The sequence below is a fragment of the Lonchura striata genome, chromosome 5 (assembly GCF_050655825.1).
Source record: "Lonchura striata isolate lonStrDom1 chromosome 5, ASM5065582v1, whole genome shotgun sequence".
Lineage (NCBI taxonomy): Eukaryota > Metazoa > Chordata > Aves > Passeriformes > Estrildidae > Lonchura > Lonchura striata.
Genome location: NC_140707.1, coordinates 20,549,843 through 20,576,011, shown reverse-complemented (window position 1 = coordinate 20,576,011; position 26,169 = coordinate 20,549,843). Strand labels below are relative to the sequence as shown.

The 26,169-nt window shown below is 52.7% G+C and overlaps 2 protein-coding genes across 6 annotated transcripts; both read left to right on the top strand.

Moving 5' to 3' along the window:
• The first annotated feature begins 77 nt into the window (after positions 1–77).
• MRPL21 (mitochondrial ribosomal protein L21) lies at positions 78–11,049 on the top strand. The gene is made up of 7 exons (XM_021555988.4): positions 78–126; positions 971–1,031; positions 2,202–2,287; positions 4,497–4,660; positions 6,303–6,355; positions 10,247–10,350; positions 10,832–11,049. The coding sequence occupies exons 1-7, from the start codon at positions 96–98 to the stop codon at positions 10,894–10,896; spliced, it is 564 nt and encodes a 187-aa protein (XP_021411663.2). The 5' UTR covers positions 78–95; the 3' UTR covers positions 10,897–11,049.
• Positions 11,050–11,263: 214 nt separating this feature from the next.
• Positions 11,264–24,103, top strand: LOC110467545 (ras-related and estrogen-regulated growth inhibitor). Of its 5 annotated transcripts, XM_085579983.1 has the most exons (6): positions 11,264–11,386; positions 11,471–14,694; positions 15,292–17,791; positions 21,403–21,459; positions 22,091–22,164; positions 22,717–24,103. In XM_085579983.1, exons 3-6 carry the CDS (start codon positions 17,695–17,697, stop codon positions 23,269–23,271), a joined length of 783 nt encoding a protein of 260 aa, XP_085436109.1. In that variant the 5' UTR covers positions 11,264–11,386; positions 11,471–14,694; positions 15,292–17,694; the 3' UTR covers positions 23,272–24,103. The 5 variants fall into 5 exon arrangements, with proteins under 5 accessions (XP_085436109.1, XP_085436108.1, XP_085436107.1 ...); XM_085579982.1 differs by having other exon boundaries at positions 11,471–17,791; XM_085579981.1 differs by having other exon boundaries at positions 11,286–14,694.
• Positions 24,104–26,169: the final 2,066 nt, after the last annotated feature.

Here is a 26,169-nt window from a genome sequence, read left to right as displayed (position 1 = left end):
GCCGGGCCACGCCCCGCTCCGCGCGCCGGGCCACGCCCCGCTCCGCGCGCCGGGCCCCGCCCCCGCGGTTCCGCGTCCGGCGCGAGGTCACCGTGATGGCGGCGGCGCGAGCGCGGCGGGCGGGAGGTGAGCGGCGAACGGGAAGGCGGAGCGGGAACGGGGACAGGGAGGAACGATCCCTGCCCCTGCCGCTGGGAGGGACAGCAAGGAGCTGTGCTTGCTGCCGGGAAGTGGGGAAGAGAGGAAAGGAAGGAGCTCTGGTTGCTGCTGGAAAGGGCGGACGGACGGACTGCGCTGTTGCTGCTGCTGAGGGGGAAGGAAGGATGGAAAGAAGCAAGGAGCCCTGCCTGCTGCTGGGAAGGGAAGGAAAATGCTCTGTCTTCTGCTGCTGGGAAAGAAGGAAAGAAAGAAAGAATGAAGGAAGATGCGCTGCTGGGAGGAAAGGAAGGGTGGAGGGGCTGTGCTCCGCCAGCTGCTGGGATGGGAGGAGGGAAGGAAGGAGGCTGACAGGAGCTCAGGGTTCCCAAAGCTACCTCCTGGCCCCTCGGTACCCCTGCACCTGCAGGATGAGCCCTGGAGCTCTTCCAGAAGGGATCTGGGTCTTTCCCAGCATCAGCCTCGGAGCAGCCCGAAAGCTGGGGAGCGTTAACAGAAAGGAGAATCAGCTTTATGCAGTTCTCTCCACCTTGGCATAAACCCTTCAGCAAAATCCAAGGGATGGCAGGGAGTAGGGATTTTGTCAGTCTCCTTCCAGGGCTGGGAAGAGGCTGCCCAGGGAGGTGCTGGTGTTCCCGTCCCTGGAGGTGTCCCAGGAATGCCTGGATCTGCCTGGGCTGGGTGACAGTGTGGTGACCATTCATAGGTTGAACTCGGTGGTATGGGAGGACTTTTCCAGCCTGAATGACTCTGGAATTCTACAGAAGCCCAGCAGCTGCTGCCTGTGCTTAATTCTCTTTTTTCTCCCTTTCAGCCTCGCTGCTTTGGGCTGCGGTCCGGCACCAGAGTTCCCAGGGCTCATCCCCGCAGGCAGGGTAATGTCACACACCTGTCACTTTGCCTCTTCCCCCTGGAATGCTGGCCTGCTCCAGCAGGCTGGGGAGGGCAGCTGGTTTTCCTCTGGGAAGGAGACTTGGCTGCCCCTTGGTCACTCCCCAATGTTTTGGGCTTGGCCTACCTTCAGTCACCTTTCCCAGAATGATGCTTCCCTTCTTTTTTTTTTTTTTATTTTTTGTCCCATCCCTGGAAACGTTCAAGGCCTGGCTGAACATGGCTTGGAGCAACCTGGTCTGATGGAAGTTGTCCTTGCCTTGGGTTGTGACTGGATGAGCTTTAACATTCTTTCCAAGGCAAACCATTCAGGCATCCTGTGTCACCTCTTCCAGTGGCACCTTCAGGCTTTGCTTTTTCCATCCCTTTGGGACCTCTTGTTGTGTGTGCCTTTATTCCATTCCCCGTGCTGGGATCTCCTGCAGGACTGAGCTGCTGCTGGCTGTGACCAGGAGGGGACACTGCAGGAGCAGAGAATTCCTGCTGGGGAGGATGGCAGGATGTACTGTTCCCTCTTCCTGCTCATTCTCAAGGATCAGAGATCCTTGGATCTCTGCCTGGGTGATGAAGCACCCAAAATCCTCACTAAATCCCATGAGGCCTTAGTGCCTGTGGCCATGTAGTCACAGGTGCTTGCAGTTCCTGTTGAATTAAAGCCCTTTGGGATGTTTGGCTTAGGGTTACAGAGTAAATCAATCATTGCAAAAGATTTTGAGTCCATTTTGCTTTTTTCCACTACATACCATGTTTATTCCTGAATATTTTATGCATTTGCTGCATCCTGTGTTGCTTAGGCAAAGTGTGGATTTCCGCATGCCAGAAAACCTGAACTGCCCACTGCTGAGGGAGATGGTATTTGCTTTTTAGTTTGGGATGATTGTTGCAAAATTTACTAAATTTTCAGATTTCAGAAACCACAGCCTTTCATGTTCATCTCATGGAGTTTTCCATGGCAAATCTCCCTTCTCTTTATATCTAAGATTGCTTTTGTGCTATTGTAGATTCTTGCCTAATTGTTAACTGTAATCTGATGCCTTTTGTTTGTGAGTAATATAGATTTCTACTCCATCTCCTTTTTCCTCCTCTCCTCTCCCTGTTTTCCATCTCTTGGCAGTATCTGTTTGCTGCAGTGCATTTTACCTTGTCCTTCACAGACTTGTTGCCAAAACTTCCCTGACTTCGCCCCCATGGCCTGAAGTGAAACTTCCAGACCCAGTGGAAGAAGCCAAGTATCATGCAGGTAAAGGTCTCAAATCTGGTCTTCCAGCACTGCCTCGAGGCCTGATTGAGCATGAATGTCTTCAGTTGGAAGTTTGTGTTCTTCACTTCTTTTTTTAAAATTTAATTTCTCACGTGTTTTAGTGTTGCTGGTATTGTGCTCCAGCTGCTCTCCAGATTTGGGAGATTTGGGTACAATGTGATTTCTCCTTAGTTTAGGGCAGCTTGTCACGCTCCCAGAGGAACCTTGCCTGATGTGATGTGTGGCGTGAAACAATATATTAAAAAAATTAAAGCATGAGAGAAACATTTTGAGCAGGAGAAATGAGTTATTTTCCATTCACTGGCTAAATCAAAGCCAGCAGGAGCAGTTGGATGGTGGGCACACGGAGAGCTGATGTATTTTGGTGCACGAAACAGAATATCCAGCCAGCAGAAGCAGTTGGATGGTGGGCACAGGACAGACCTGCAGAGGTGGGACACAGCGTGACAGAACATTAAGGGTCATGTCCCTGTCCCGTTAGCTTGTCAGGACTCCTGGATGAGAGGAAACAGCCTCAAGCTGTGCCAGGGAAGAGTCAAGTTGGACATCAGGAGGAATTTCTTCCTGGAAAGGGCTGCCAGGCACTGGAAGGGGCTGCCCAGGGAGGTTTGGAGTCCCCACCCCTGGGGAAGTCCAAGGAATGACCAGACCTGGCACTCAGTGCTCTGGGCTGTGTGACAAGGTTGACAAGAAGAGCTGAGCTCACCTTCCTGCAGATGTCCCCCATCACGTGGCTGGAGTGTGTCCCTAACTGAGGAATGTGCTTTGGAGAGACCCTCCTGCTCCACATCTCCTGCTGGCCTGTTTTGATCCTGCTTTTTCTCTGCTCTGTGATAAAAAGTCAAGTACCAATAATCACTCAAGTGACAGATGGGTGCCTGTCCCTGAGTGTGAAATAACCCAGCAGTGAACCACAAACTGCTCCCTGCCAGCCCTGTGGGGAGCAGGGTCCCATCCTCAGGGATTGCTGCCATCCTGCACCCGTGGCATTGCCTCCTGCTGCTGCTGAGCATTGCATCCTTACCTCCTGGCTGTGCTTATCCAAAGGGAACAGCAGCGGGAGCTTTTCAGCTCTGCCTCCTGCTGGCCGTGGAAACAGCCCCGGATATTTTAGGATGGGTCTCTCCACATGGTGCTGAGATCCAAGCCAGCAATCACTTGATGTTTCCTGGCACTGGAGGTGTTGGAGGAGTTATCAACAACTCTTCATGCTGGTGGGAATTGCAGCAGCTCTTGCCCTGCAAATAATTTGTGTTCCTACCTCTACCTTTGAGTTCTAGGGCTTGAAGATTGGACCTTTTCAGAGCATTCCTGTAAGGATTGGGTTGGGTTTGCCTGGCTGTTGGGATTCCTGTCTGTCCCAAAGGGATGTTCTGTTTGCATTCCAAGAAAGAAAACAAAAATGATTCAGCCACTTTTTAATGTGTTTTTCTGAGCAGCTCAGGAGGGTGGGAAGCTGCTGTTTGGCAGTGGGATGGTGTCAGGGAGCAACACCTGTTGGTGTTCCCATAAAAACTGGGGTTGGATTCACTGCCCAGGAAGCTGATCACAGGGAATGGAGTTTGTCCATGTGCAGGACCTGGTCTCTGGGATCTGTCCTGCTCCTGGCAGCGCTCTGCATGCACGTGGGAAGAGGTTTTTCTGGGAAAGAGTGAGAGACAGGTCTCTCTTGTCCTTGCTGCAGGTACAAGTTCTGGGGCCAGGCTTTGCCATGTGCTGTAAGCCTCTTCCCTGGTATTCTGCCAAGCTCTTCCTGATGTTCCTGTGTGCCTTATGCACCACTCAGAGCCCTGGGCTGTCTGCATATGACTTGGAAATGGAGGGAATTTCCTCCAAACACAGGGTGCGTGGACAAGAGCTTTTTTCTGGAATGCTTTATATCCAAGTACAGTATATTTTGGGATGCCTGAGGAATGGGCTGAGAGTCAGCAGTGTAGAGAAGCTGCATAGTGTATACAAGATGTTTACTTATGTGTGGCTTTGCCAGCACCTAAAATACAAATAAATCATTAATTTTAAGAAAGGGAGGCTCGCACATCTGGGAAGCAACACTGCTGTTGATCCTTGCTCAAAGATTCCCAGGAGATAAGAGTGCTGGGGGGAGAGCAGGGTGGCTGGCTGAGTTTTCCCAGCCTGTCCCAGCTCTCTGGGTGTGCTGCCCTGATCCTGGCCTGCTGTTTGCCAGCAGAAGTGGTGCGGAAGGTGAACGGGCTGATCTCGGCGGGGCAGTACGGGCGCCTCTTCGCCGTCGTCCACTTCGCCAGCAAGCAGTGGAAAATCACCAGTGAAGACCTCATCATGATGGACAATGTGCTGGAGGCTGAGTGTGGAGACCGAATCCGGATGGAAAAGGTGAAAAAACCAGAGCAGATTCCCTGCAAGCCTTCCTGGAGGCAAAACCCACCGATGGTTTTAACGCCACGTCCCAAAGTGCTCCTGGGGGTCTCCCACCTTCATTCCAGCCCTTTGTTTTGTTCCAATTCCCTTAGTTTTGTTCCAGTTTCAGATGTTATTGTGATTTCTGTTCAACAGGGCTGGAGTGAGTCTTGCCAGACTCTGTGGGGAGACAGATTTTTGTTGTCCTAACTCCTTCCAAAAAAAGAAAATGACAGTTGTTGTTTCCAGAGCCGGCAGCGAAAGCCTGTGTTTGCCTTGAGACTCCAGCACCCCAGATCACAGAAACATTTAGGCTGGAAAAGACCTCTAAGATCATCAAGTCCAACCTCTTAATTCCTTGCAGGTCTCCCAGAGGGATTGTAAACTCCTCAGGGCTCTGCAAGATCCTTATCATGCTGGGCTGGGTGGAGACAGAGGGATGGGGCACAGAGGGAAGAATTGCCAAGATCCAATTAATATCTTTGTCCTCAGCCTTGGACAACCAGCAGGGGCTTGCAGAGGCTCATTAATCCAGACTGAAGGGAAATATTATGGAGTGGGATTCTGTTGGCTTCACCTCCGTGTTGTTTGTTAGAGCTAAGCAAGTAATTAAGGAGAGCTGCAGAGTTTTTGTGCTTGTCCATTGCATTCAAGCCCAGTTTTGAAGCAGCTTTTTAGGGATGTCCTCAGCTGTGTCCCACATCCCTGTGTTGAGGAGGGATTTCTGTGGTGTATTCAGCTCAGAATTCAAAGGTCTAGATGGGAGTGAAGGAGAAAATTTGCTTTTTTTTGGGGTTGTTTTTTTGTTTTGTTTTGTTTTATTTTGGGGGTTTTTTTGTTGTTTTTGTTTTTTCACTTCTAAAACAAAGGCCAGGACTTCTCATAATCAATTCTGTGTGGTTTTTAAGTGCTGCCAGAGGATTTGTGAGGCAGCTCTGGGAGAAGTGGCTCCGGATGTGGCATTTGGGGGACATGGTTTAGAGAAGATAATGGTAGTGCTGGGTTTGATGGTTGGACTCCATGGCCTTGAAGGTTTCTTCCAAAATCTCAATGATTTCAGTGAAATGCAGCCTCTTCCTACTGTATCCTCTCTCATCCTGCCTGTTCTTTTGTGGCTGAAATGTCCCAAGACAGCAGGGGCTGGTGAGCCCCCAGAAGTTAATTTCTTTATTCCCCCTCTGGAGGCCTTACAGAGGAGAAAGAGGGAATTGTTTCTCCACTGGGATTTTTAGCAATTGCTGTAAAAATCCAATGGTTTAGGTGCTGCCATTTGTCCAGATCCCACATGAGGCAGGTTATTCTTCTTCCCTGATTGCTTTTCATATTTTTTTATGGCTGCTGGTAAGCCAGGACAGAGAGGTTCAGTGTGTTCTGATCATGGAGAAAGATACTTCTGCAGCCTGTTGGAGTGGGATGAGCTCTCTGGAAGAGTAATGGCTCTGTCTGCAGCCCGTTAGCAGCTTTCCTCACTACCCTTCCAGTTAGTGTCAGGTTTGAAATGTGGGAAGGCCTGGTATGAAGCAGTTTGACTCCTTTACAGCTGTAGAATTTGAAAGGTCTTGTTTGCATTTCTGCCAGGACAATGAGCCGTGATTTGTGCCTGATTTATTTCCTCCAGGTTTTGCTGGTTGGTGCTGATGACTTCACACTCATTGGAAGGCCGCTGCTGGGGTAAGATGCTTCATAAAGGAATTATATGACATTTTTGTACTTAATTGTGGCTTCAGGGCTCTGCAGTCCCTGAAATTGGGATTTATCAGCACTAACTTTGATTCCAGGCTTTTGAAAGAATCACCAGTGAAACAACTCATCAGCCTCTGGTGGCTCTCCTCCACCCCAGTGCTGGGAGGGCAGCAGGTCGTGGGTATTCACCTCAGTGGGATCTTTTCCTCCTTGCACAAACTAACAGGACATGTTGCACTTCAACATCTCTACCCTCCTACCCTGATTTTGGTGGCAGTCATCTTCAAATTAGCCAGAAATCCTTTTCCTTAGTTCCTTAGTTGGGTTAACCCTTTTCCCTTTGCCACTGACTTACTCCAGCAAACCTTAACTCTAATTTCAGTGTTCCTGATTTTTCCCTTCCTCTTAATCACATAATCCAGCAGTCACAAAACTTGGGAGAAGTTGATGCCTCGGCACTGCCTCCATCTCACTGCTGTAGGACTTGCTGTACAGAGCCCATGGTTCCTCAGCCTTTTCCTTCCCAAAAGGAAGGGGGGTGTGGGCCAGGTGTTACTGCTGGTGGTATTTAGGAGTTACTTGTGCAGTGAGAACATGGCTTGAGTGGTACCTGCCTCGGGTCCCTGTGTTGGACAGGATTTTGGGAGCTGCCAGTCCTTGTAGCAGCACTGGAAGTGGGTGTGGAATAGCAGATCATCAGGATTCTCTTGAGTTACTGCCAGATATTGCCTATGGGGAAGGCTTTAGGAAGGGAAATCCCATTTTTAGGACTAGAAAGGGGCTTTTAGTTTTGGGATGTGCCATGTCAGGCAGCTGAGGAGCAACTTCCTTCCCCAGCTGATCCAGAGGCCCTGTGGTGGTTGTTGGCAGCTCTTTGTGCTGGATTTGGCACAGGGATAGCCAGGAGCTCCAGGACAGGAAGAAAACCAGCTGCTGGCTCCTGCAGGTGCTTTGAGGGTGTTGGAAGTGTTGGCAGCTACTTGAGGCAGGCCAGGCTGCACATCTGGCCTGGCCTCCAGGGCCTTTGGCTGAAGGGAATCAGTGGGAGGAGGAAGAGGCTGGCTAAGAAGAAAAGGCTGAGGGGGAGATGCCATCACCCTCTGAGCTGCGGGAAACCACCCAAATCCCAGCTCTCCGATACGGGATGAGGACAAGGAGAAGGGAGAAGGGGAAAGGGTGTCATCAGCAATGTGCACTGCGGTTCTCTCACACAATCTCCTAACCCACAGACATTCTGGGGAGGAGAGGAGAGGCTGGATGAGAAAAGAGGCAGTTCTGTGTTCCTGTTGTTGCATAAATAAACACCCAGTGAGTGCTCGCAGCCCGAGACACTTCACCGGAGCCGCTTCCTGTGGACTCCCAAACGTGTCCTGTTTGGGACAGCTGGACAGGCTCTGTTCCTCTGGTACCTCCCAGGATGACACTTCTTTAATCCTAACACACCACATCTGCATGCTGGAGGAGGCTATTCTGGGAGCTTCTGGTTGGCTCCTGCTCTGGAATCCGCTGGGCTCCGTGTTTGTCCAAGTCGCTGCCAGCCCTGGCTGGCACAGGGGCTGGAGCCTGCGTTAGGCATGAGTGCAGGGAAAGTTTGGCTTATTTCTAGACAAAACAGAGCTGATGGGAATTTTCCCTCTAGGAAAGCTCACTGTTTCTCCTGCTACCTGGCCCTTTTTGCAGTGGAAGTGCCAAAGGCTTTAGACCTGTTCTTGTCCCAGACAGCTGGGCTGGGATTCAGTCCTGCAGGGAGCAAGCTTGGTAGCTGGAGCTGTGATCCAAGAGTTATCATCCTCTGGGCTTGTAGCTTGCCTGGATCTTTTTTTCTGCCTCTTGACAGCACCTTTCAGCCCAGCTCAGATCCATGAGGTTCCAGCCTGAGTTTTTCTCACCTCCTGCAAAAATGCAATCTGTGGAACATTTTGCTGCTGAAGGCAGCAGGCCCAGCTGTGTTGGGCTCTGGGAAATGTGTGACCCCCTTCTTATTTTTATGGACATTCCAGTCATACCTAAAACGTTTGATAGAGATTTTTATTTTTTCCTTGGGCTCTGTTTTGCTGAGAACTTGTCCTGCCCACGAGCTCTTCTCCAGCAAGTTGGTTTCTCTTGTGCTTCAGCCTCCTGCCAGCAGTTGCTAGAGCTGAGTCCCACAGAAAACCCATCAGAGCCCTGAATCCAGGAAGTTCAGTCCCAAATTAGTGGTAAACCACGGCTGGAGTGCAGTTTGCTTTCTGGTTTCTCCTCCCTCAGGGTTGCAGGGTTTGTGTGTGGTTCAGTGGTGCTGGATCTGGAGCAAATCCTGGAGCTGGGATGTCAGGGTCACACAGTGGTTTTGTAAAATCTGTATTATTTTATACCTCTTTTCTTCTGGTCTGGTCACTAACTGCAGATAAATCAGTTTCCTCCAGGATCCAGTCTCTGATTTAATCACACCCCCAGGGTGGATTTTAAGAGATGGTGGCTGTCTGAAGCCTTTGGCCTCCCAGTGACCTTGCTGGAACAATTTCAGCTGGATGGGCTTCCCCCTCTGCCCCCCTCAAGTGCAGACAGAGCCGTTTGTCAGCAAAATGATCTTTAAATGTCCTCCTGTGGCAAACTTAACGAGCTTTTAATGGAATTCTGCAGTGCTGTGCATGGAAGAGCAGCTCCTCCTCCTTCCCTGTGGCTGCTGACTAAAAAGCCCCTATCCAAAGCTCCTGTCTGGATCCTGCCTGGGGGTTCTCACCTTCTGAGACCCTTGAAGCATATCAAGGTTGATTACAGTTGTTTTAGCAAAACTTAGTAATTTAATGTAATTTTCCCCAAAATTGTGTGCCCACAGCAGCAGCAGCTTATGGCAAGCCTTGCTAAATGCAGGCTGCAGTGGAAAATTGCTTATGGTTCATTAAAAAAATTAATTTAAAAAATTATTGGGAAAGTTATAGTGTTTCCAACAAGGTAAGATTTTCTTCCAGCTGTCTGTGATGCTTTAGAGGGGGAGGAAGGATTTCTTGGTGACCAGGAGCAGGGATGGGCTCATCCTTTGCCAAAACCAAAGCAGGGCACATGAGATCACGTGGAGGTGCCAGGGGAATTTATCTTGCCTCAATCTTACAAGTTCCTGCAGGTCCCTATCTCTGCTGCCTGCTCTGATGGAATGATCTCATCCCTCACATGGCAGGGAGGTTGTGATCTGTCACATTTCCTGAGCCAGGAACAGCACACCTGGAGGCTTTTGGCTGTGCCTGGGCAGGTGGTCCTCCTCCCACGGAGGATCTGGAATTCCTAGGATGTATTATCCCTTTGTCTATTCTCCCAGAAACCCACTGCCCAAGAATAGGATGTTCTGAAAATAAGAAAACCAGAAACTTCCACAGAACTAAAAAATTTGTTCTACAGCCTTAAATTTAGATTGATGTGAAAATGCAATACACAGGTATTAAACAAACAAACAAAAATCCCTTATGTTTCTGTAGTTGTAGGTGAGAATGTACCTTGAGTGAGAAACTGTACAAGGCAGTGAAGAGTTTATAATATAAGGGTGTAACTGTTAAAAGTTATAATAAAAACATATGTGTTCCTGTGAGTTAGAAACCCATTAAATAAAAGTACCCAATGCAGTGCAGCAGAAGTAAAGGTGATAAAGTAGAAAAGTAAAATAAACCCTGTGGCAACTGTCTATTGAGTTACAAAGTTAATATATGACCTTGTAACAAAGAAACTTGTGACTGCTCTTGAGCTATGACCTAATATTTGCTCCTCTAAAATGTCACAGCCTCTGAGATTGATGTTTATCTGAGCAATAAATCATTCTTAGCTTGAAAATAATCCCTTCATTTCTAGCAGTGACAACGATAGGATGTAAATAACTAAAACCTGGTGCTTCTAACTCCCCTTTTTAAGGAAGGACCTGGTTCGTGTGGAGGCCACGGTGATTGAGAAGACAGAGTCATGGCCCAAGGTCAACATGCTCTTCTGGAGGAGACACAACTTCCAGAGGAAGAAAAGTAAGAGGGAAAGGACACATTTCCTGCCCTGCTGGCTGTGGGAGGGGAGGTGTCCCAGCACAAGGACCTGAGGAAGGGGGTCATCCTATGTGTCCCCAGAGCCCCTCAGGGGCCAGCCCCTCTCCCAGGTGCACCCACAGAGGATTTAATATTCCCTCAGTGTTCCCTAAACATCTTGGGCAGGAAAGCAATCCCAGTCTCTTCCCAAAGTCTTAAACATTGGATGTGTCATCACAGCTCCCAGCAAGCCCAAACAGGGTCCTGCACAGGTTTTGGTTGCCAAATGACTCTTCCTTCTCTGAGGCTGTTTTTTTTATGGGATGGATGGTAAAGCCCTGACCAGGCTGTCCTCTGGGACCTGCTGTCCTTGGCATCCCCATGGAATGCCACTCTCTGCCAGCAGGAGCCCTGGCATGAGGTAGGCACCAGGTTTATGCTGTTACCTGATCCATTTTTTCCCCCCTTTTCCCTTCTTTTTCAGTCATTGCAAATCCCCAGACCGTCCTCCGGATCAACACCATCGAAATCTACCCTTGCTTGTCCTGACTGGGGAGGTGTTCTGGGAATCACTGCTGCTCCAGGCAATTTTGGAAATAAAACTGCCTCGGCACTGGGAAGTTCTGGACTTGTTGCTGTGGTGGGAAATGGAAATCTCTATGTGCTTTCTTTTTAAAATAATGAAGTATTTTTTTAAGTGTTGCTTCAGCCTTGCTGGTGTTTATTTGCCAGGAGTTGTAAACTACCCAGGATCCATTGCTATTAAACTAGCCAGGATTTTATGCCTAATGGATCTTTTTGCCTCCGCACCTCTCTGAACTTTAGGAATTCAGGAATTCTGGTCATGTCATTCCTGGCACTGTGTGGCTCCAGGGAATATCCTGGCGTACAGCATGGCCCTCAGTGCATGGGACTGAAGAGAGCAGTGAAACCAGGTGACTGCAGGCTCTCAAATCTACTCCCAAATTGTGCCAAGGGGTGAAAATTCATCTTAATGATTAGTGCTGGGAAGTGGAGATGAAAAATTCCACTCTTGAAGGTGAGCAGCAATAAATGGCGTGTGTGTGTAACACCATCAAAATGAGACACTGGTGGCTCAGGAGGGATTTTGTGCCTATTTCAGAGTTTCGACCTGCTGAGTGTATTCCATGTCTAGATCCTGGTCTTTTCCCTCTTCTGTGGCTGCACATTGAGCACTGTCCTTTCCTGAGCAGCACATACAAGGCCCAGGTGGATCCTGCTGAGTCTGCTGGTGTTGCTGGGCTGGATATCCACCAGGAGGAGAGTTTCATGAAGTTTCCTGGAATTTCTTGTACTGTAGGGTTCCTAATTGCCACCATGGGAAGGGATAATGGGCCCTGCTCACCTTTTCACTTTCTTAGGGAGTACCTGTCTTCACACTGTGAGTAAAACCATATTTGAGTATCCTTTGCACTCCCACCATGGCTCCTCCTGGGACAAAGATTGCCACAGCCCTGTGCTGAGGGAAATGGGAGTTTTGTTCCATCTGAAGCTGGTCCTGGCTGTCCAATCTCACAATTCCTTTAGGAGACACTTCAGGTGTCACTGTGGTGGCTATGGCTGCCTCTCAGCTTCAGCTGAGAGAAGGATACCGGTGTGCCAGGTTTGAGCAGGTTCTTCAGCCACTGGAGACAGCTGGATCTGCAGGGGTGGACTCAGCCCTTCCCATTTCAGATCCTCTGGCACAAATAGCCCTTGGGCATGCTGCTCTTTCCCTGCTGCAGAGGTTAAGTACACAGTTTTTAGCTGCTGATGGAATGTGGAGGCAGGGACAGCCTGGGTCGTCGCATCCCTGTTCCCAACCTCTTCCCAGCGGAAAGGGTGGGAAGGCCCCTCCAAAAATCATCTCCCACCTCTTCCTCTTCTCCCATAGGTGATTGCAGTTCCATGCTGGGACCAGCAGATCCCAGCAGCAGGCAGAGTGTGCTGTGGGCTGGCACAGGGACCACAGCCTCCGGATGCAGACTGTTCCCGGTCTACAGCGGAAGCAGCATTGCCAGCCGAAGGAATTGGACTGGAAACCCTCAGTGCCTCTGTGTTTGAGTGCTGGGGCTAAGAAACAGCATGTCTTGGCTTTCAGGGGATGTGGCAGGAATGTTCTGTCCTTCCCAAATAGGAAGAAACACTTGGAAATAACACAGGATTCAGGGCTCAACAGTACGGAGGGCAGAGGCTGCTGTGGAGTCAAGGGAAAAGCAAAAGGCTTAAGTTCTGTAAGTCTGATCCCCCCAAAAGCCTTTGGGAATGTAGTTCTGATCAAAGTGAGATACTACACAAAATTAGGGTGGTTTCACAGTATTTTGAGGGGACAGAAATTCAGGAAGGGAAGTTTTTGGTTCAAAAAAGTTTGTAATGCAAAATAGGCAGGTTTTGTTGGAATTACTTATTCAGACTGAGGAAAAAAGGGACTATTTTAAAGCTTTCTTCAGGAGAATTTGAATCAAAAGCTTTTTGTCATTCCAAGTGGAAGCAGGAATGCCCAGCTCTTAGGGATGAAGTCACAGGTCTCCACGGAGTTTCAGGGGGATGATCCTTGTCACCCTTCCCGGCGTTAAATAGCACTGAAATAGCTTAAGAGCAGGAATTCCTCAACAAACCAGGTCGAGAAAACGCAAGGATTTTTTCCCTTAAGTACTGATTCACGGTGGAAGTTTCTCTGCCAGGACCAAACAGATCCGGGTAGAATTTGAGATGCTTTGCCCAGAGCTGAAGATGCACGTGGGTCAGACAAGAAGCAGGCCTGGGCTCTGGCCACCCCTGTGGCGTCTGTCCCCCCCGGGAGGGAGGCTGGAGAGCCAGAGCAGAGGGCATGTGCTGGGAATTGGGACTGAATTCCAGCGCTGATCCCTGCCCGCTGGCCACAAAGCCACTGCCTGTGCTGCTCCTGCTGTGCTTTCCAAGAATGCCGGCAGGGCTCAGCGGCAGCAGGACAGCTGGCTCTGCAGCCCTGACATTTCCCATCATAAGGAAGCGTTGTTTTCTTGCCAGCTGCAAGGTTTGCTCGGGAATAGCTGGTGGGAATCTTCAGGAGGTGCCCCTGTTGCTTCATTGGCTCCCCGTGGCATCCCTTGTTTGGGGCAGGAATGCCAAACGGATCCCTGGCCCTGCAGCTCCCTGGCTCCCAGGTGTGTGTCTCCTGAAGCCCCTCCTTGCCCTCCCCTCTGCGGGAGAGGTTGAATCCCTGATTTCTGTGTGCCATGCACTGAATCCCAGCCCTGACCTCCTCCTCTGCCCTTTCAGGAGTGGCCTATGGCACCGGAATGCCTTTGTGGCTCCAGGTTTTTCCCTCCCCCTTAGCTCCAGCTGCTTTTAGGAGCTGCTTTGGAGCGAGGTTTCCATCATTTCAAAGGCTGGTGCTGTTCCAAAGCCCTCCAGTGCTCTGAATGTTGCAGCTTTGAGGGACTTGGACTTGTGTTTCACATAAAATCCTTCTTGTGGTTGAAGGTAAAACAGCCCCGCCCTGGTCATCCCACAGGATCGCTTCTTGCAGCATTTCTGGAGGTTTAAGTTACTTCCAGGATGGGATTCGTGTTCCTTCCCCCAGCAGAATCCTCTGTGTTCTAAAATTGGCTTCCCAAGTGGAGCCATTCCCGCAGTGGGAAGCTTCCTGCCGTGAGGAGCTGTTTGTGGAGTCTGATGGAGCCTGACAGACAGGGTCTGTGTCTGTGTCCTCCTTCCCAACAGCCAGCTCCTGCAGGAAAACAAAGTGCAGGACACTCTCTTTGGAAGCCACGGGGCAGCAGAGGGATTTTAGCGGCTCCGTCAGGACACTTGGATCGCACGCTCTGCCAGCCATGAGCTGCCGGTGTTTATCCAGTGGCACAGCTCTGGGGACATGTTCAGGCCCTGGGGTGGGAAGGAAGTGCTGGTAATTTGCCTTTTCCCTGTGTTTTTTATCCCTCACATCTTAGGGAAGGAGTCCTTGAGCTCTGACGTGGAGCCAGATTTGTTTTCTTAGCGTGATCCAGCCACGTGTCGGAATTCGCTTCAGTGGCAGACAGCAACAGGACATTGGGAAACTCTCTTGGTTGGATTTCTCTTGCTCTAGAGGTTTTATTATCTCCTGTGACTTAAAAAACAGCCTTTTATTTAAAAAAGAAAGGGAACGTGTTCCCAGTGGGTCTGTATTGATGCAAATCCCACATGGAGAAGTCCGGCTGTGGCTGTCATGCCTGGACATGGGGCCTTTCATCTATTTTCCCTCTCCCTATTTATAGCAAATGGAGAAGCAACTGGGAATCTGTGTCCCTGTGCCTTGTCCTGGATGTGAATGCAGAAGTTTCACAACAGGATTGGTGTCAAAAGGAACAGAGTGAACCAAGGAAGGTGAGGGGCTGAAGGCTGGGAGGACTCTTGGCTGTGCTGGGTTTGCTGCAGCAACCCAGAATATATTTATGGGCATATTTTGGGTTGCTGCAGCAAAGGGCAGTGTGGCTTTGATTATATCCTTGGAGAGCATTCCCTGATGGAGCTGCACACGGGAATGTCTGTGCACTAATTAATGGGTGGTAATTAAATGTGGTGGAGGGGCTGGAAAAAGGTTTAAGCCTTTCAAATAGAAGCTTGGGAGAGGAGCTAAGCCTTGGGGAACCAAAGCTTGAGATACCTCAATCATTTTTGAACTGGAGTTGGCTCCTGCATGGATCTGTTGGCATTCTATGCCTCTGGATCATCTCATGGAGAGAAAAGGGACTTTAAAGGAACTGGTGTTCTTTTATCTTCCTTTCCTAAGTAAAAGAACACCATTGCCCAGTTTCAAAAGCCTCAAAGTTCATTTTCTGGGCAGCTCTCAAAGCAGTGACGATCCAGCAGGGAAGTGGTTTGGACCATGGAACAGGATCCCCCCATCCGAGGCTACGGCCTGAGGGATTTGGCTCTTTGCTCTAGGCCAGCTTTTCATTTCAGCTGATTTTCTCTTTGCAGGGCTGTGATTCATGGGAACCTCTGGCTTGGTTCCCAGAGCAGGCTCCTTGTGTCTTGAAGGACCGGGGAGTATGGAAGAGCCTGACCACAAATATTTCGCCAGGACGCAACACCTCCTGCATCTTTCCCACCCGGCTCTGCTGCGGAGCGCCGGAGGTGGATCACGCAGCGATCACCGGTGATAACGTCCTGTTTCCACTGTCACCCAGCCAAATATTCCCTGGCAAGCGTGGGACGTGGCGCTGAGTGCTCCTGTGGGAACGTGCATGTGGTTTCCACCACGCCAAGGGGAGCTGTGCCTGAGGAGCAGGAGTTTCTCCCAGCTGTGCTGTCAGGGACACGAATCCCCCAGCTCTGGGACGCACACTGACCCTTTTCCTAAAGAATCCAGGGATATGTTTTTCTGGAGCAGCTGGTGTTGGATTGGAAGGTCATAGTGCTCAAGGAGGTGGTGGGAAGGGAGCTGATTTTCCCAAGGTGACATTGGAAGTCTGTGGCATGAGTGCAGCCATGCTTCTATTTTAATTCTGTCCTTCTTGTCCCTTTATTCCCTCATGCCCAAGAATCCATGTGCTGTTAACAGACTTGGAATCAAGGCAAGTGTGACTGCCCAGCTGCCAGGGCTGTGCTGCCAAGGTGCTGCACCTGAGGTGAACACAGCATGAACCTGGAGCAGCAGGAATTGTTACTCTGCATTCCCCCAGCCAGTTCCTGCCTTCCAAAGTGCAAGGGTCGATTTTCCATGAAATTTGCCCATTTGTTGTCACACAACTCACAGGAAAAGGGTTTTCTCTGTGGCTTCTCCCTCGTTTGCCTGGAATCAGGCAATGTATTAAAACTGGTCTTAGAGAGGATCAAGCAAGAAGAGGACTTGATTGCAGACATCTCATTTCCGTAGGAAATGGGGCTAAAAATAGGGAAGGAATGTAACGGAGACTTCTTTTTCTTGACGCCCCCCCATGCCCCAGCTGGGAATCAGCTTTTGTCCCAAAATCTGTTTATTGCCTCACTGTACTTTTCTGGGCCCCAGATGTAGCCATGAGCCTGATTTTTGCCTTTGGAGAAGCCGGAACAGGGCTGTTTCCAGGGGCTGATGCACAAGGAAGACACACATGATGGCAAGATGGGTTTCTGGGAGCGGTCTGCTGGCTCTCCAGGCTCTCCACCACAGTCCCTGTGTTATCTAGGGGCTCCCTCCAGCACTGATCCTACTGGCAGCAGCTGTGATCCCAATAACCCTGTGGCTGGTTGAGTGCTAATGTCCCTGTCAGCACCACGACATTCCCTTTGGACACCTGATAGGAGCTATAAATACCAGGTGGGTTCATGTTCCCTCAAGCACAGAGTGGGCTGTGCCAAGTCACCCCAGATGGTCAGGCTGAGAGATCCCTGTGCCAGAGAAATGACTGCAACCTTTGGAGAAGGGATTGAGTCCCTGATGTGGGCATTTGAAGGCTCCACACCCTTGGCCAGGTCCCTTCTCCCAGCTTCTTTTTTTGCAGCACTGGTGTCACCTGGGATCTGTGTCCCACAGGTTAGAAGCATTCTGGGGTCTGATGGAGAGTCAAGATGCTGCTCAAGGTGTTGCCAGGCTTGTCCCTTCTTCCCAAGATGCCCAAGGCACATCCATGCCAGCTCCAGATATTGCTCCGAGCTGTTGCATGTTCCCTGCACACCTGGGGACACCCTCACTTAACTGCTGCTTAACAGCCTGGTGGTGCTGATGCCCCCGAACACACGAAGTTCAGTTCCAGGCCTGGAGTGGAGTCCTTGCTCTTGGATATCCATGGGCATTTAGTCACTGGTTTGTGTTGAGCCAGGATTCACTCCTCACCCTGCTCGTGGGACAAGGCTGGGAGTAAGTCAGCTCCTCCTGTCTTTACTAACTTGTCTCGTGCACAAACATGGGGACAATTATGGTTTCAGGCAGCAGTTTAGGGGCAGGCAGCACTCTGGCTGTGTTGCTCTGGCTGGGGAGGTGTTGCACCACTTCCCTCTTTCCTCACTCTTATAGACTCAGGGAATCTCAGGAAGGTTTGGGATGGAAGGGACCTCACAGCCCATCCAGGGCCACCCCCTGCCATGCACAGGGACACTTTCCATAGCCCAGGTGGCTCCTAGCCCCGTCCAACCGTGGCTTTGCCCCTCTTGGGGGAGCAGCTTTCCCGGTCCGGGTAGCGCTGGGCGGCGCTGCTGCGTGCGGGGAAACTGAGGCACAACTCCCGAACCGCCTCCGGGACGGGATGAGGACCGCCTCCGCTAGCCAGGGAGGAGGAGGAGGAGGACATCAGCCGGGCCCGCCCGGGGCTGAGCCCAGCCCGGCCCCCGGGGCGGAGCCGGCGGAGCAGCGCCCGGCAGAGCGGGCAGCGGCGGATCCCGGGGCAGCCCCGGCCCGGCTCCGGGATGAGCTTCCCGCGGCCCCTGCGCCGCTCCGTGAGCCTCAGCCCGGCCCGCACCCTGCGCCTCGTCGTGCTGGGACAGAGCGCCGTGGGCAAGACAGGTAGGACGGGGCTCCCCGGTATCCCCCGCATCCCTCTGGCATCTTCCTGCATCCCTCTGCTGTGCCCTGGCACCCCTCTGGCATCGCCCTGGTATCCCCCCAGCACCCCGCCGGTATTCCCCCTCCCGGCCAGAGGGACCGACCTTCCCATGTCCCGTAGGAAGCCGGGACGAGGGACATTCTCCCGGTGCGCCCCCAGCCCGTGGGGTTTAAGGGCACTGAGTTTCCTTCCCCTCGAGTTTCCCACCTGGACACTTTGCACCGGGACTCGTCCCCCTTGCCCGAGGGGTTCCCGGCTGCGTGGGGGCCCGGGTGGGACATCACTGACCAGGAGAACTTTCCTAAAAGCCGGGCTCGGGATTGGGTTTTCCCGGGTGTGAGGAGTTCGCCGCTCAGTCCCAGCGCCCACAGCAGCTGTGCGGAGCCTCCTCCGCAGCACCGGGCTGTTTTCCTTCGGGAAAACTCCCTTTCCCTGTGCCTTGTTCAGCGCTCTCCGTCTGTGCCTGCTGAGGTGGGGGTTTGGGATACTGTGCTGGGAGCATCCCTCCTTCAACCCATTCCTTCCTGGGGATCATCCTTCCCTTCTTCCCACTCCTCCATCCCGCGCTGTGAGCACCTCGGGGCAAAGGTGTCTCCTGTAGCATTTGGAGTGCCAGGACTGGGGTCAGAGGCAGGGAAAAATGTGGATCTACATTGCAGTGATCCATGATCCATGCAAAGCCTCGTAGGATGCAGCTATGCTGCCGTGCCCTTGGGGACAGGGAATGTCCTGTCCCTCAGGAAAAGGGAAAGCACCACAGCAGTGGCACCTGTGCCGGGCTGTCGGAGCCGCTGGAATTGTGTTTCCATGGACAGCAACCGGCATGAACGAAAAATCCTAATTCCCTGATTAATCTGAAGGAAGCAACTCCCAGCTCTTCCTGAGCAATGCTGGAGCACGGGATGGGGCTCAGCTCCGGGGTACCCGAGCCCCGGGGGGGGCGGTGTGTGTCCCTGGAGGCGTTTGGCCCCGATGGAGCAGATGGTTTTATGGGGTGTAGGAAGCCTTTGGCTCACCCCCGCCCCAAACACGTGTGTGTCCCTGCTGCTGGCCATCCCACCCAGCACACAGCAGATTCCTGGCAGCTTTGGGCCCTTCCTGGGGGCAGGTGTGGGGTTTTTGTGCCTCCTCCTTAGGGTGGGATCATGCCCAGGGTCTTTAAAAGTTCCTCCAGTTAGAGTGGGCTGTGTGTGCCTCGCAGCAGCAGGGTTTGTGACACTGGGACAGTGACATGGAGTCGGGGCACAGAGGGGTAATGGATGCATGGTTCATGCAGAGGAGAGCTGGAGCGTGCCAGGAACAGGGAGCAGCTCCCAGCAACGGCAGGCATGCAGCCCCCCTGAGTGTGTCCCTCTCCATCTGTGTCCCCTGGGCGCTGTTCCGCACGTCCTTCCCTGCCAGGGGACATTGTGTCACCTTCCCCAGGGGCTGTGCCCCAGCTGCCGGGTCCTGCTGCCCACCAGCCCTTGTGCTGGGGACAAGGACACCTGTCCTGCTGTCCCTGCCCAGCTGGCAGGTGACATCCCAGGTGATGGATGGAGTGTGGGAGAGGCGAGGAGGAAGCCAAGAGCAGCAGCATCATTGCTTCAGCTCCTGTGGGGAGGACGGGGGAGGCAGCTGTGTCCCCAAGGTGGGGGTGGCATCTCTCCTGGCCAGGGTGTGAAGCAGGGAAGGCTGAAGGTGGATTTCATCACCGAGCTGCCAAGCTCCCATCCTGGCAAGGTCCCACTCGGGAGCATCCCCAGGAAGAGCTGCTGCAACCATGGGATACAGAGCCAGGCTGTGAGAGTTGAGCAGTGGGAACAACCAAAGGGCAAATCCCAAGTGGGCAGCTGCAAAAGGGAAAAATAACCCTTGCTTCTCAGCAGGAAGGAGTTTGGGTTTTTTTGCAGCAGTTTGGAAACCTTCAGGATCTGGTGACCCGAGGTTTCAGACCCTCCGAGCAGGGGTGGGTTTGGGTGCAGCCATGTGGTTTAAGGATCAGGGCTGTGTGAATCAGCAGCGGGGGCTGGAAATCCAGCCCAGCTGGGGCTTGTGCTATGCTCTTCTGCTGCTGCCCAGTGTAAACTCTGCCATAATCCAGAGCAGAGCTCTGCCTGCAGCACGTGGAGTGAAGATGGATTGGCGCTGGGGCCATTCTGCAGCAGCACAAACAGGGCAGCACGTGGGTACGCACCCGGTGCCATCCCGAGGTGCCCAGCCTGACTCCGTGGCAGGTCACTCTCCCCTTGAGCCCCCACCCCACATTTAAAGCACAGTTAACCCTTTCAGCTCCAAGGAAAGCCCTTCCCGAGGTGACTGATGTTCAGGATGGGCAGAAAAAGCTCCTTATAAGGCTGGGTGGCTGCGGCTGCTCCGCCTGCGGCCACTTCCCCCACTGGCAGCTCCCCTCGTGTTCCTGCGCTCCAGCCAATTTTTAATCAATCTAATTGGCTCCTCTTCTCATCCCACACCATGTGCTCCAGCTTTGGGTGGCTGCCTGACATATGACACACAATCAGGTGCTTTCTAGAGACCAAGCCTGCCTTGTCCTGCTCCCCAATAACTGATGCCTCTTTGAAGGTGCCTGTAGGTGCCTCCTGTGGGATCCCTGGTTATCTTCTCAGAGCAGTTTGGCTAAATTATCTCTTTTTTTTTCTTCAAATCCCTTCCCTGCTGTGCAGGTTTTAAACCCAGAGACTGGGGAGGGCGGGGGAGGGGGGTGGGGTGAGAGGATGGTGAAGCCCCCAAAGAGAAGCCAAGCAGGTGTGAGAGGCAGGAGAAGTTCCTGCATCCCTCTTTCCCTTTCTGTGGTTATTTAAGCCTGGCCCATGTGAGGTGCCACATTCCTGGTGTAAACACATCCTGATCAGCTTGGTGTGGGTCTGTGAGGGCAGGACACCAGCAACATCTGCTGGTGGACAGCTGGGATAAACTGACCCTGGGTTGAAAAGGAAAAGGAGCTCCAGGTGTTGCTCCACCTTGGTGTTGGCTTTGATTTCCACTTTTGGTTCTGGAGGGGTTTTCATCACATTCATCATATCCTGGTTCTGGTGAGGTTTATCCTCCTGTCACACTCCTGGTCTGTTTTCTCTTTCTTCTCTACCTCCTGTCTCTTTTGGAGATTTCCACCCCCCCCCCCACCCCCCCCGTTTTTTCCCCCCATTCCACTAATTTCACTTTCCACTCCTGATGCCTTTCCAGCTCTCAGCCTCTCCACCACCTTTCACTCCCATCTCCATTATCATCATTAACACCTCGAGGGGTTCAAGCACCACTTCCACTCTCCACTCTTGGACTCTCTTCACCCTCCCAACCATAGCTTTGTCAGAAATTCCCTCTCCAGGCATCAGCACTGCATTTCCCAAGCAGCTTCCTGGAAAAGATGTTAGGGCCAAAGGCCCCAGGGAGGGTTTTGACAGCGATTTGGGTTTTGCCTCGCCAGGCTCTGGTGCAGGGAGGTGTGTAATCAGATGAGGGGGTTTAATTGCCTGAGCTGTGGCTGTTCCTGCTGCTCCTTTGCCCTTGCAAGGAGGAAAAATAAGTCCAGAGGACTGACAACTCCAACAGGGTTTGTTGTGTTTTTTTCCAGCGCTGACCGTACGATTCATCACCAGGAGATTCATTGGAGACTATGACCCAACCCTAGGTAGGAAAACTCCTTTTCCTTGGGGCTGTCACCATGGCAGAGCCAACTCTGCTCCCAAATTCACCATATTCCCTCTTCTTCTTCCTCAATCAGACACACACCCCATGAACATCCTGACACCTCCCTGTGTCCTGCATACCATATTCCCTTTCTGGTCTTATTTAGGCAAAATTTATTGGGATGAGCCGTCAGATTGCACAGGGAAGTGCTGCAGGCTCAGTCATGGGGTTATGGAATCATGTAGTATCATAGGATCACAGAATCATTTAGGTTGGCAAAGACCTCTGGGAGTCCAACCATCAGACCAACAGTTCCTCCTCAGTTCCTCAAATTCCTTCCCAATCTGCTGGGGAAGCCCCTGGAGCCTGTGCTCTCCTGAATTCTAGGATTTTGGGTTTTGTTGTTTTTTTTTTGCATTTGGGTTGTTTTTTGAGCACTGAAGCCATGTCGCTGCTGGGATGCCCCAGAAATATCCCCTCCTCCCTCTCTCCTGTGAGCCCTTCTCCCTCCCTTGCTGCTCCCACACTTTGGTCACTGCTGCCCTCTCAGCCACCCAGGTGACCGAAGCCACCTGGGCTGTGGCTGCTCCCTGGGGGTTCTCTCACACCCCTTCCCTGTGTGTCCTGCCCAGAAATGATCTACAGGCACGTGGCTGTCATCGATGGGGAGATGGTGCACTTCGAGATCCTCGACACAGCCGGGCAGGTGAGCTCAGCCAGGAAAACAACCCAGAGCAGAGCGGCCTGCCAGGGAAGGCAGTCCCTGCTCTTCCACTGGCCTCATTCCTGGGGTCTGGAACATCATGGTGGCTACCTCAGGAAAAGGGTGTTTTGGTGAATTTATGTCTAACCTCAGTTCCAGTGTGGCTTCAGGTAAATGTTCCCCCATTCCCATGCGGGGCATAGCTGTGCTTCCTGTGCCAATGGAGCATCCTGACAGCTCAAGGGAGCACTGATTCCCCCAATATTCCTGCCAGGACAGGGCTGATGGCCGTCCCCACCTGCCACACTGCCTAAGCCACCCCACCCGTCCCTGCCCTGGGCTGCTGGTGTTAGCACTGCTGTCCCTTTCCTCTCCTATAGCTCCAGAGGTGTTTCCTGGTGCTGCTTTTATCTATCCAAAGGGTTTCCCTTCAAGGAGGGGGGATTAATTATATTTAATTTCTCTTCATACACCCACATTCTCCTGGGGAGGGGGGGAAATGAGCCGAATCAAAGAGCTGGGCCGGGAAAGCAATTTGGGGCTGCTCCTTCTCAGCCTTCACGGAGACGGCGCCCTCAGGAGGTTTGCCAGGGCTGCATCCAGCGGTGCCGGCATTCCAGCGGTGCTAACAGGAGCCTGTGTGCCCCGGCAGGAGGAGGACTCCCTGCAGATCGAGGAGAAGATCAAGTGGGGCGACGGCTTTGCCGTGGTGTACTCGGTGACCGACCGCTGCAGCTTCGACGAGGTGATGCGGCTCTGCTTCCTCATCAACCACCTGCACGCCAGCCCCAAGCGCAGCGGCGCCGCCGAGCAGCCCCCCGTGGTCATCGTGGGCAACAAGAAGGACCTGCAGTTCGACAGGATGGTGTCCACCGAGGACGGGGAGAACCTCTCCAAAGCCCTCAAGATTCCCTTCTACGAGATCTCCACCCGGGACAGCTACGAGGAGCCGGTGGCGGTGTTCAGCAGCCTCTACCAGGAGCTGCTCAGGCAGGGGCACTTCTCCCCGGGCTCCTTCAAGAGGAGGACAGTGTCCAAGCTCATGGAGAAGATTCCCAAAATGCAAGCCAGCTCCACCCTGAACTCCGTGGGCCGGAGCCTCAGCTTTAACTCCTTCAGGGACTACATTCCCGAGTGAGCGCCCGGCTCCATCCCGGCGTGGGGCAGCTGCTGGGGCTGTGCCGGCTCTCTGGAGGGGCAGGGCAGGTGTGGAGAGGGTGGCACTGGGGTACAAAAGCCTGTGGGCTCTTCTTACAGGGAGCTTTGTGCCTGCAGGGAAGGTTTTCTTCATCCATCTGATCCCTTTATTCCCTCCTCTCCCTCTGGTGGCCCTGGTGACTCCAGTGGTGTTGGGACAACCCTTGGAGGGAGGCTCAGCCGTGTTTTGGTGGGGCTCAGACCCAGCACATACATGTCTGGGGGGACTTTCCCCCTCCCCTGAGCTGGCTGGGTGTGTGTGCACCCCAAATGCAGCACTCACCATGCTGGGTGACCCTGAAGGCCATACTGTTTCCCAGGCTGGCAGCAGCCATTCCCTAGGGATGGAGCCTGCTTCTTCAGCGTGGCTGGTGAGTAAAACCCCTGGATCCTCGAACCCTTCCAGCCCATCCAGGCTGTGCTCAGTAGCACAGACACAATGGAGCTGATTCCAGAAGCTCCTTGCAGGTCCCCCTCTGTCTGCCCATCAGCTGCCCTGTTCCCAGAGGGAAAACCACCATGGCCTGAGGAGTTGTTTTGCACAGGGATAGGGCAGGAAAGGTGTGGGGAGGAGCCGGGCTCGTGGCTGATATTCCTTCCCTCCCTCTGGGTGTTGGGGCTGTGTGGCTGGTTGGGGTGGCTGTGCTGGGACCCTGTGGTGTGACTCCCCTGTCCCCTCTGTTGTGACTGACCCCATTGTCTGCTGCCGTGTCCTGTGACAATAAAAGCCGAGTTCCCAACTGCCTGTGGTACTCCCAGGATAGGTTATTTTAGGGAGCATAAAGGAAAGGAGTGCATGGTGTGGGATCACCCTTAAATTAGGGTTGGGCATCCCCCTTATTGTCCCCCCAAGCCCAAGCACCATGCACCCTCCTAGGTCCCCCCACCCCTTTTAGGGTGGGAAGCCACTTATCCCACCTCCCCAGCCTGCTCCAGAACCCACCCAGGCACCTTTTGCTCCCGGAGGTGTTTCCTGGTGCTGTTTGTGTCTATCCAAGGGGTTTCAAGAATTCATTATATTCCATTTCTCTTCATCCACCCCCATTCTCCTGTGGGGGAGAAAATGAGCCCCATCAAAGAGCTGAGCCGGAAAAGCAATTTGGGGCTGCTCCTTCTCAGCACTTGATTAAAATCCCAATTTTATTGAATTAAATTTAATTGAGTGAATTAAAATTCCTCAGAGCTCTGTGAATAGGCAGAGCCCAAATGAGGCTAAAATGCCTCAAGGGGCTGGACAAGGAGGAGGGTTGTTTATTTTTAGGGGGTTTATGGCATTCCCAAGGGAGCTGAACACTGGGAGTTGGGATGGGGCTTTGTTTTCCAGCAGCTGGGTGGGTGTTGCTGCCCTGGCTGGAGAAGAGCCAGATTGGGAAGTGCTGGGATGGGGAGAGAAGAGCTCAGGAGGGATTAAACTCTACTGGGACACTGAACACACACTTGAGCCTGTCAAACGAAGGATTTGGGTGCTCTCATTCCACATTGCTCAGTTCCCAAATATCCCCAAGGCTTGTCCAAGGGGATGGATTAAGCTGCTGGCTGGAGCCGGGCATGGCAGAATCCTGCAATATTCAGCAGGAATTATTCCAAGTGATGGATGAGACCAGAGCAGCTCATGAGCAGGAAGCCAGGCCAGCCCTGGAACAGCATCCCCAGCACTCCTGGCAGTGGAGGAGCACTCGGCACGGCTGGGATCGCTGTCCTGGAGTAACCCCGGCCCTTTTTTATATCCCAAGGAATCCAGAAGGCTCCGTGTGGTCGCTGCCACAGCCCCTCACCAGAGCTCCTGGCCCTGCCTGCTATAATTAGCACCAAACCTCATTAGGAGAGCAGGGGCAGCTCTTCAGGACTGGAAATTGCTAATTACTGGAAGCCTCTAATGGCTCTCCAGGGGCTGTTTCCTCTCCATTATAAAGGAAGATCTTGAGGATGCAGCATTCACTGGGGTGGGGAGAGGTTTTTTTTTGGGGGGGGGGGAATTCTGGGGGGCATAAATCCTAAATTCCTGTGGTGAGAGGTCAGCAGGGGTTGGGCAGGGGAGAAGGAAGAGGAGGAAGAAGAAAAAGAAGAGGAAGAAGAGGAAGGTCTAAGCCATACTTGGAGCAGAGCCTGGAGTTTCAGAGCCCCGGGCAGGTGAGTCCAAGCCGGGTGGAGGAAGGAAAGGAGGTGCCCAGAGCCTCCTTGGAGCCCCTTGGAGGCACCTGTGGTTCTGTGGGGATGTGGGACCTGCAGCCTCCTCCCTGCCAAACAGGGCAGTGCCCCTGAAACAAGACTTCAGGGGGGTTTGGGGATGAGGGCTGGGGTTTGGTTTGCCTTGGAGGCCTCCCAAAAGAACCACAACTGTCCTTGGGGAGCACCAGGCCTCAGGGCTGCTGCACAGAACTCCCCCAGGGAACAGGGATGGATGGACGGAGCCTGTGCTGATCCCCTGGGTGGATGTTCCTGCGTGTGGCTGGGAAGTGCCACCTCTCTGGGGACAAGTGAGTGTCCTGAAGGTTGTCCTGCACCTTTCCAGCCTGCGGTGGCTCAGCTGCATGGAGAGAAGCTAAAGAATTTTGGTCTCATCGTTATCCAAGCAGCATCTCCAGGGCCGGGATTGAATTTGGCAGCAGGCAGGCTGCAAATCTGCTCACCAGATTTCTGGGAAGCTTGGGAGAGGCAGATGAAGCAGAAAGGTCCTTTCCAAGAGCTCCCTCACTGTGTTCACCCCCAGCAGCTCCCTGGCACGCCAAGCCCCCCCCAGTTATCTCCCTTTGTCCCCTCTGCCGAGGAGTTTCCTGGAAAACCAAAATCGTGTGCTGAGGCTGTGGGGTG

Bases quoted from the DNA above. Each gene is read 5' to 3' on its own strand.
- LOC110467545 (XM_085579983.1), top strand. From the start codon at position 17,695: ATGAGCTTCCCGCGGCCCCTGCGCCGCTCCGTGAGCCTCAGCCCGGCC. The intron at 21,460-22,090 runs GTAGGAAAACTC...TGTCCTGCCCAG, and splicing joins AGACTATGACCCAACCCTAG to AAATGATCTACAGGCACGTG. The intron at 22,165-22,716 runs GTGAGCTCAGCC...GCTCCTTCTCAG, and splicing joins TCCTCGACACAGCCGGGCAG to CCTTCACGGAGACGGCGCCC.
- MRPL21 (XM_021555988.4), top strand. From the start codon at position 96: ATGGCGGCGGCGCGAGCGCGGCGGGCGGGAG. The intron at 2,288-4,496 runs GTAAAGGTCTCA...GTTTGCCAGCAG, and splicing joins AGAAGCCAAGTATCATGCAG to AAGTGGTGCGGAAGGTGAAC. The intron at 10,351-10,831 runs GTAAGAGGGAAA...CTTCTTTTTCAG, and splicing joins CAACTTCCAGAGGAAGAAAA to TCATTGCAAATCCCCAGACC.